The 10,247-nt window shown below is 39.8% G+C and overlaps 1 protein-coding gene across 1 annotated transcript; it reads right to left on the reverse strand.

Annotated features, from left to right (window-relative positions):
* Positions 1-8,150: 8,150 nt before the first annotated feature.
* On the reverse strand, positions 8,151-9,633 carry LOC122067228 (mitogen-activated protein kinase kinase kinase 20-like). Its single transcript, XM_042631063.1, has one exon. It carries the CDS (start codon positions 9,518-9,520, stop codon positions 8,390-8,392), a length of 1,131 nt encoding a protein of 376 aa, XP_042486997.1. The 5' UTR covers positions 9,521-9,633; the 3' UTR covers positions 8,151-8,389.
* Positions 9,634-10,247: the final 614 nt, after the last annotated feature.

Raw genomic sequence — 10,247 nt, forward strand, 5'->3', positions numbered from 1 at the left:
AAAAAAAGCCATATTATCTCAAAATGAAAATGTTCTATCATCATCATTTATCCCACATCAATGTCATCTTCATATATGTAAAACAATAGTAGAGTCCAATTTATTTTTTTGAGTTTAAGCATCATCAATGCATATAACAAGATTACCATAAAATTAGAAAGATATGCAATCTAAAGAAATATATAAATTATATGTACCACACTAGCTAACCTCATTAAATCAAATGCTATTGTCCACCGTATAACCGTTAAAGTCTTCAACATCCCCTTGATGTGACTGATATCCCTGATTGAATTATACTAGAGTGGCTCCCCATATATTAAAGGAAAGATCATAACTTGCACAAGTCAAGCATGCGAAGATATTAAAACAATGCCTAAACTATATTCTATGAATAATTACGATACATATTAACACATGAAAAATCATGCATGACATGAACACAACGCAACACAACATGGAACACATGCTGGCATATGCTAAACCCTAATATGTTATGGCATAATGCATGAAACTTCTAAGAAAACTTAAAGAACATAACATAAGAGCAAACTAATATAACAACTAGCATGCTAAATGAAGAATAAAAGAACTCCCTAGGCATGACAAACAACAGCCCTACATTGGAGAAAACCATGCCACCACCGCTTTTGTTGAGTGAGACGATATGCAAGGTCATGTACAGTTATGGGAAGAAAGTGGATCATCATGTTAACAAATCCAAGGTCTGATCATCTCCACTCAATAAATAGATGAACAATACTCAAGAAATCAATGTTAATATTTCACACTCAAAGCCTGTACTCTTTTATTCCCGAAATCATACTGCTACTTGCCTGTAACTTTTACTTAGGCATCGGAGAGTCCCCACTAGAGTATCCTTCGATCACCTCCTCTTCTTCATTTCTTGGTTGTCTATGTGCAGTAAATCTCATGCATATTTCTTTGATAACAGACTAGTAACATGCTCCCTTGATCCTTCCTTTGTTGTGGGTAAAACTAGTCTCAGGGGTGACTAAGGTAGTCCCACATCTTTTAGGTGTCGAGAAAGCATGCGGTTTATAAACATGGCGAACCCCATTCATGTAGACGCGTTTTAGAACCATATGGGCTCCAAACCGAAAGTGGACAATATTACATAGGCGCACTGCTACTCTTGGAGAGTAGGGAATATTCACGTACGTGAATGTACGTGAATGACCTTGGTCTGTGAATATGGCATATATTTTCTCTCTCCTCATTTAATAGATGCTATATCCACGGATCAGGATTGTTCACGTACATTCACGTATGTGAATATTCACTTTCCTCTCTTGGGCCTTAACAATTAGTAATCATTTTTGTAGCTTCTCTACCATAAAGGGAAGTAACAAGATTGGTTAGGCAATTACCACTCCTTATTGGTAATGTGGCAGCATTAGCTAACATAAAATCCCTCTAACAATCTAAGATGGTGAATATCTCAACATATAAAGCCTCCCAAATGGCTCATTGCAATCCTAGAAATAATCTTCAATCATTTGGGTCAAAACTTGCCTTTAATGTTGAGGAAACAAATAGTATACAAATCAAAGCATGCCTTGGTCTTAACTTATTCCAACATGGCTAACTTCTACATGTTCCTTATTTTATAAATTATTCAAACATAGTTAACATCTACATGCTCCTTATGGGAACCCTTTCCACATGCTCTCTTTAACTAGCACAAGGCAGCTAGCATACTTTAGATTCGTTGGACATGTTCACACATCACTATTCATGTATTAAATTCTAGCTTTGATTTAAAAACAACAATAACTATTACCCAAAAAAATTAAATCGAGAGGTATATCATACACAATTAGGTGCTATAGTGGAGATTGGCTACCAAATTAGACATGTGAATCGTGATCTAAATACCAAATGAGCTAATTAATTTTAAGAATAAGATCACGTTTATGGAGAAGAAAGGAGAAGATAGGGGGAATGTAAAGGAGAACAGGTACATGAACTAAATATATGAGGATAAAAGGCAAAAATGACTAGAATATCAAGGTACCAGTATAAATAGTCCATGAATGAATGTAACTGATTGTCAATCAATTCAATCCCACTTTCTTGGGGTCAAATATGACCTTATATAGTTTAGTCATTAGTGGGGCTACCCACGGTGCATGAAGGCCCAATTAGACAAACTACTTTAAAGAATAGGAGAGAATATGCAAATCCGTTTTGGCTTAGTAGAAACCAAAAAGGATATTTTAATTCCTTATTTTGCTTGTGAGGAAAGAGGATATGATAGGGAAGTGAGATAATGCCAACTGAATATTTGGTATAGACAAAGAGTAAATTAGTTTAAAAAGGGTTTTTTAATTGAAAGTAAGGGTATTTTTATTTGAATATGATCGATTCAGATTGGTTTCAGCCTTGATTGATTCAACCTGGATTCCATGTTCTTAAATCATGGTCTGGAGGACCAAAGGATAAGGACCTAGGTTTAAAAATAGGAATCAGGATCATGGTTCTAAGATCGATATCAGATCGGCCATATTAATTGTATCAGAGTCCAATCCATTTTAGAGGTAAAATATATATTAAAAAAAAAAATGCATTTTATGAAAAACAAGGGTAAAACTGACCAATGCTACTATTAATACCAAGAACTAAATCTTTGATCAGATCCGATTCTCTGTCAAGCTGATTCTGATCCATTTCAAAATGAAATGGATCAAAATTGATACAGAATGGGTGGAAGTTGGCATAACCCCCCTTAAACCTTAGGTTTCACGTGGGATCTATCTGATCCAGTTTTTTATTTCTTTTTTTGGGTGAAAAATCCGATCCAGTTTTCAAACCGTCGGAAAAATCCCACATATGATTGGGTGTGGGGATTTTCTGCTTAGAATGAAGAGTGAGATAAAGTTTTCACTTCCGTCTTTCAACTTGAAAATATTTAATGTATTTAAGAAGATTTTATAAAGTCTTCTAGATAACCGACGCCACCTTCCTCCAGCCTTGCTCAATATTCAATTATTTAATTTTTTTTTTTTTTGGGTAGAATATTCTATTATTCATCTTCATCCTTAGCTATTTGTTCATGCATACGGTTAATAGGTGGTGCCAAAGGTCTCATGTAGAAACTTATCTTTATTTTTGTTAGTATCATAAAAAAAAAAAGGGTATTTAATGCATGTGATTTTTCTCATTGTGGGGTCTAAAGAAGATCATAATGTTGATAGAGATATTACTCAATGTATTGCGATACATAATAACAATACTCCTGGGCTAGCTGTATCCTGCCCTCGTTCAATCACTTAGTTTGATTAAAGTTTGTTAGTTGTTAGTTACAGATGATACTCTGTATTTTAGTCTTAAGTGTGTCTTGAGTTCTTGATATATATATATATATATATATGTAATTACATTGATCAATAATACAATAATATAATCAGTGAGATAATCTTCATGGTATCAGAGCCCTAATGCTCCACTGAGCTCCCTCTTTTTTATCCTTCTCTGCTAATGGTGTCTTCCGTTTCTGCAACCAACAGCGACGCCACTTCTTCGCCGCTCATCTCTGCTAATGTCTCTCCTTAACTCCCTCTCAAATTGACTGCTACAAACTATCTTCTATGGAGAGCTCAATTCCTTCCTCTCCTTCGTGGTTACAATTTGATCGGTTATATTGATGGAACGTTCCCTCAACCCGAAGCTGCGGATCTTGGTTCTCTTTGGGATTGGCAAGATCAGTTAATTCTCAGTTGGATTATATCATCTCTTTCTGAATCCACACTATCTCATGTTGTTCGTGCATCTACATGTTCTGAAGCTTGGGACATACTTGCAACAACGTTCGCGCCATCTTCAAGAACCAGAGTAATAGATCTCAAGGCCCGTCTACTTCGGCTTCAACGGAACAACGATTCTACCATTGAGTATCTACTCTTTGTTCGAGCATTAGCAGACACGCTGGCTGCTATTGATCATCCTATTGGATATGAGGATCTGGTTCTTGCCATTCTTCGTGGCTTGGGTCCTGAATTTTGTGATTTTGCAACCTTGATTCGCCTGCGACCTAGTCCAGTTTCCTTTGTTGAGCTATCTGGTTTATTACTTAGCCATGAAACCTTTCTCCGATCTACTGAGGATGCCAGTTCTGGTATTTCCACTGCAAATCTGGCGTCTGTTGGCCAGTCTCAACGTTCTTCTCAGTCCTCTGGAGGCAATCGAAACCATTATAGAGGCAATTATAGAGGTTATCGTGGCAATCTTGGATACTACAGAGGTAATCGAGGTTTCCGAAGCCAAAATCACACCCAAGATCAAAACAATTCCTCCTCACAAGGTAATTCTCGTAATTGGGGCCACAAATCTCATATGCAACGAGGTTTCAACTCTCAAGATTCCTCTTCACTATCTTCTCAAGGCTCTACCTCGACCACCACTCAGACTTCGTCTCCATTTCTTCACTCCAAGATGCCATGCCAGATCTGCAATCATAATGGTCATCAGGCCTCTCATTGTCCACAATGGTTTAATCAAGCTTTTCTTGGTATCAGTTGTTCTAGTTCTCTGTCATCTTCTTGGTTGCTTGACACAGGTGCTAACAATCACCTTACTGCAGACATCAGTAACCTTGCAATCAACTCCCCTTATCGTGGTTCAGACCAAATCATTGTAGGGAATGGACAAGGTTTGTCAATCTCTGCCACTGGTTGCTCTGTGCTAAAGTCCTCTGATCATTCTTTTCGTTTAAATCAAATACTGCTTGTTCCTCAAATCTCAAGAAATTTGTTATCTGTCTATCAATTTGTCAAGGATAACAATGTTTCTATTAAATTCTTCTCTTCTTATTTTCTAATCAAGGATATTCCGATGAACAAGATCCTCTACCACGGCCTGAGTGAGAATGGGTTGTATCAACTGCCAATGCTTCCATCTTCACTGTCTTTGTCTGTTGTTCGTGCACCTGTCGTCGACTGGCATTGCCGCCTTGGTCACCTATCTTTTTCAATGGTTCGATACATCATTTCTACATTTAGTCTTCCTACCTCAACCTTTGTTCATGAACTGTGTGATGCTTGTCAATGTGCAAAAAGTCACAAATTACCTTTCTCTGTTTCTGATTCAATAAGCTCAAGTCCTTTAGACTTGCTACATTGTGATGTTTGGGGACCTGCCCCTTGTGTTTTTCTGGGCTACTCTTTATCTCACAGAGGTTACAAATGTCTTGATCCTTCAACCAATAGACTGTATGTCTCCCACCATGTTACTTTTGACGAATCTGTGTTTCCTTTTTCTTCCTCTCCCCCAGCATGGGATACTACTTCCCCAACCACTGTTGCTCCTTGGTTTATGGAGGCTCCCCCGATGTTACATCCTTCATCTCCTCCTCTATGTCCTACTGCTCCTAATTCTGGTCCTACACCTGTTCATCCCAACATTTATGGGCCTTCTTCTATTTTAGGTCCAGTTCCTTCTCCTTTTGTTTCGAATCCAGTCCTTTCTTCTGGGCTTCCTTCTATATTGGGCCCTATTCCTTCTCCCACTCATGTTTCTGGGCCAGCACCTACGGTTCCTCTTACATCCAAATCCCCGCTAGTTTGTTCAACCTCAGATCCTTCTTCCTCCTCTTCTTCTTTATTTGATCATAACTCCCAATTACCTAGTGTGCATCCTCTACCACCTACCTCTGGCACTGTTTTGTGTCATCCAATGATCACACGGTCTCGTACTGGATCACTTCGACCTCCACAACACCTTACATTAGCTGCAACCAAACACCCTCTACCTGATTTGGTTGACCCGACCTGCTATAGTCAGGCTATGAAATCTGCTCCATGGAGACAGGCTATGCAAGAGGAGTTTGACGCCTTACTCCAAAATGGGACATGGAATCTGGTTCCTCAGACTTCTGGACAGAACATTATCGGCTGCAAATGTGTATTTTGCATTAAACAAAATGATGATGGGACTGTTGAGGGCCATAAGGCGCGCCTAGTTGCAAAGGGATATCATCAAAGACCTGGTCTAGACTATTCTGAGACGTTCAGCCCAGTCATCAAACCTATAACAATTCGGGTCATTTTATCTCTTGCAACTACCTTTAACTGGCCCCTCAAACAGTATGATGTTAGAAATGCATTTTTACATGGTGATTTGGTCAAAACTATATACATGGAACAACCACCAGGTTTTATCGATCCCACTTGTCCGACGCATGTTTGTCATCTTCACAAGTCACTATATGGCCTCAAGCAGGCCCCGAGGGCCTGGTTTACTCGTCTCAACTCTTTCCTTTTATCATATGGTTTTGTGGCATCCAATACTGACAGCTCTCTCTTCATCTATCGCGTTGATGATGTGGTCATGTTCTCTCTTGTGTATGTTGATGACCTACTACTGACAAGGAATAGTTCTTCGGCCATAGCAGCTCTTGTAAAGGCTCTCTCTGCCACGTTTGCTCTCAAAGAACTCGGTGACTTACATTTTTTTCTTGGGATTGAAGTAACTAAGTCTGATGCTGGTCTCTTTCTTAATCAGCGGAAATATATCACTGATTTTCTCCAATCCACTAACATGGTAGGTGCAAAGCCAATTGCTACTCCCATTTCTACATGATCTTCTTTAAGTCTTACTACGGGAGTTCCTTTAGCTGATGGCACAGAGTATCGCTGTGTTGTTGGTGCATTACAGTACCTAACGGTCACTCGGCCTGATTTGAGTTTTGCAGTTAACAGAGTTGCTCAGTTCATGCATCAACCCACAGATGTACATTGGTCGGCGGTGAAGCGGATTCTTCGCTTTATTAAGCATACATTTTCTGATGGCCTACACTATAAACCAACTGGAGACATTTCTATTATGGCATATTCTGATGCCAACTGGGTAGGCTGTCCTATAGACAGGAAATCCATCTCCGGCTATAGCATTTTTCTTGAGTCGAATCTCGTTTCCTGGTGTTCCCGGAAGCAACGCACAGTCTCTCGTTCTTCAACGGAGGCTGAATATCGTGTTGTAGCCTCTACTGCCATTGAGATTGTTTGGTTGCGATCCTTACTCTCTGAGCTTGGCATTTTTCTTCCCCATGCTCCTGTTATCTGGTGTCATAACATCACTGCTACATACCTTATTGTGAATCCTGTATTTCATGCTCGCACCAAACACATAGAGGTCGACTTTCATTTTATTCGAGACATGGTTGCCTCTAAGCAGCTGGTTGTTCAGTATGTCTCCACTATTGATCAGCTCGCTGACATCATGACAAAAGGATTGCCACGTCAACGCTTTAATCTTCTTCGATCCAAGCTCACCGTCGGATACCCGCCGCTGGGCTTGCGGGGGCCTGATAGAGATATTACTCAATGTATTGCGATACATAATAACAATACTCCTGGGCCAGCTGTATCCAGCTCTCGTTCAATCACTTAGTTTGATTCAACCTTACTGCCTTTGTTGTATGATCTAGTGTCCGAAATGTATAGATACATTATTGTCTCTAAATATACTCAACTAGATGAAAAAAGAAAGTTAGATCCCTACACAAAGGTGGATATGGCTTTTGGCTTTTGGCTTTTGATATGTGGTAAAAATGGTTTGATCATAAATAGAATCACCAAAACCATATGTCAAAGTATACAATTTTTATTTTTATTAAAAAAAAAAATATACGATTTTTTATTTTGTCTAAAAATTGTATTGGAAAATAACCACAACACCCCTATAGTCAATATACATGCGCAAGCTCTCCTTGGTTGGATTGTTAAACCATTTCCCTTCATTTTTAAATTGATTCTTTTAAAAAAAAAAAAATTAAACAAATTATATAATTAAGAAGATTTTTTTTGGGTACAACCTAAGATGAAAATCAATCCATAACTAATGAAGTCTACAAAATTTAGAAGCCAAAGGAATTGAAAATGTCGGTAGAGGCCTAACCCAATCCAAACAAGATGAAAAGTGGATCCTAAACCCAGGGAAAACAAATAATATATTTTAATATGTTTTCATTTCTAAGGTTTTCATTTTTTTCCTTTTGGATACTCCACACTAGCATGCATTATGAGCAACAGCCTAAGATCAGTTGGTTGAGGCCTCTTCACCTAATATTCCTCACCTCTAAATCACAAAAGGGAAACCTCAAGTATCAAGAAGAACCATTCAATCAATTTGTGGGGCCCATCCAACAACAGATATGCGGATCTTTTGTTCTAATATTCAACTACTATGGTAATAACTGTACAAATAGAATCTTCACATGGACCCATCAATCTGACGGCCAGTATGTATCTGTTACTTTCCTAACTAATTTACAATAGTTTCCGAAAAAAATCAAAGGGATCGGACCACCGGAATTCCGGTGGCTTGAAAAACCTCCCCCTCCTCTGTTCCTCCACCCCCTTCAGCCCTTCTATGAGAAAACAGGGGAGGACGACGACTCTGCTTCTGCTTGACCTTGCCGAACAAGAATCCAACTATCTGAAGATCCCCAATTTGGAAATTTCTGCGTCGCGAGCTTCCGAATTCGATCGACAGGAGAAGAAGAATAGAAATTGGGTTGGCCAGATATTCCTTGTTCACAAGAATAGGAGTCCGGTGACAGTGAACAAGAAGAGATTGAACTGAAAAGGGAAGATTGTGTGGAGCACCTCCACTCTGGAAAATCGAAAGCACTCCTTGGAGATCGAGAAGAAGATGGTTTGTCAGATTGAGGCAATGAAACAGTGTTGTCAGCTACAAAGGGATGATTCAACAACATCTCAGCCGTCCATCTCTTTGATGGATCCCTCACAAAACATCTCCGCAAGAAGTCCTTCCCCTGTTCCGACATCTCCTCTGGAATCTCCGGCAATTCCTCCCCGAACGCAATTCGAAACAAGAGAGCGCTGACGTCGGAATCTGCTCTGCACTTCCATGCCGGTCTTCCAATCACCATCTCCGCCACGGCACAACCAAGCGACCACACATCACCCGGCGCCTCATGCTCGTTGCAGGCAATGGATTCAGGTGACATATAGAGAGGCGTGCCCCTCAAGTTTAGCTTCTCCACTTCTTCAGCCTTCTTCGCCAATCCGAAATCGGCGATCTTGACGTCATCGGTCCCGTCTGGGGAAGAGTAGATTAGGATGTTCTGAAGCTTGATGTCGCAGTGTACGAAACCCTTCTCGTGAATGCAACGAAGCCCAGTGAGAATCGACCTCGTGTAACGCCTCACATCTGATTCGAGCAAAGCTCCACCGGATTCCTTGATTAGACCCGCCAGAGTACCTCTGGAGGCATACTCCAAGAACACATTGTAAAATTCCTGACCTTTTTCGATTGTGTGATCGTCTCCGAGACAACGAACGATTTGGGGACAATCTATGAAACGGGCTAGAATCTCTCTTTCCCTCTGAAGCGAAGAACACTCAGAAATAGCAGCTGATTTCACCGCCATTAACTGAGGCTCCTCAACCAGACTGCAACAACCTCCCGCCGGAATCGCTAAATTCACAGAGCAAAAGCTCCCCCTTCCGATGGATTTTCCTCTCTTCCACTCCATTGAGTCCAATTCGAACAACCTACGATGGGTCAGAAGCGATACTTCGCTTTTGCTTTTGGGTTTTTCCTGCTCTCTTCTTCTCCTTCTCCTCCTTTGCTTCTTCGTTCTCTTGATTTCGCTTTGCCTTGCTTGCCTTACTCATTATAAATAGGTGATTTTTGTTTTTGTTTTTTTGTTTCTTAATAAACACGTGAGAGAGAGAGTGAGAGAGAGAGAGAGAGAGAGAGAGGGAGAGGAGTGTGTAGGTCTCAGTTAGTTCCCTTTGGCCTTTTTGTTTCCTTTTTAGATTTCGTTCCTTTTTTTCTTACTAATTCCCTTATCCAATTTCGACACGTGGGTTATACTCCTCATACGATTCGGATTTTTTTTCCGAGTTTGCGCGGATATTCTCTAACAAAAATAAATAAAAGTTCCGCGAATAACTACTGCTTATGTCCACTGGAAATGACTAAATTGCCACTAGACATCCCACAAAATTGGTGGATATACCACATTAAAATTCACTTATATGAAAATCCTTATAGGTTTTTCAGCCAAAAAATAAATAAAAACTAAAGGCCTTGTGGGTTCCCAATGAATTTACCCTACATCGTCGTAGAATCAATGAAAGAACATAAAAGCATTAACAATGGAGAGCTTTCTATTTTAATTAGGGTGTGTGTTTGGCGTCAAGGGACAAGGGTCATATTACCTTTAAACAAATTTAGTGAAATTGGCATGGATCATG

This window comes from Macadamia integrifolia, unplaced genomic scaffold (assembly GCF_013358625.1).
Source record: "Macadamia integrifolia cultivar HAES 741 unplaced genomic scaffold, SCU_Mint_v3 scaffold2769, whole genome shotgun sequence".
Lineage (NCBI taxonomy): Eukaryota > Viridiplantae > Streptophyta > Magnoliopsida > Proteales > Proteaceae > Macadamia > Macadamia integrifolia.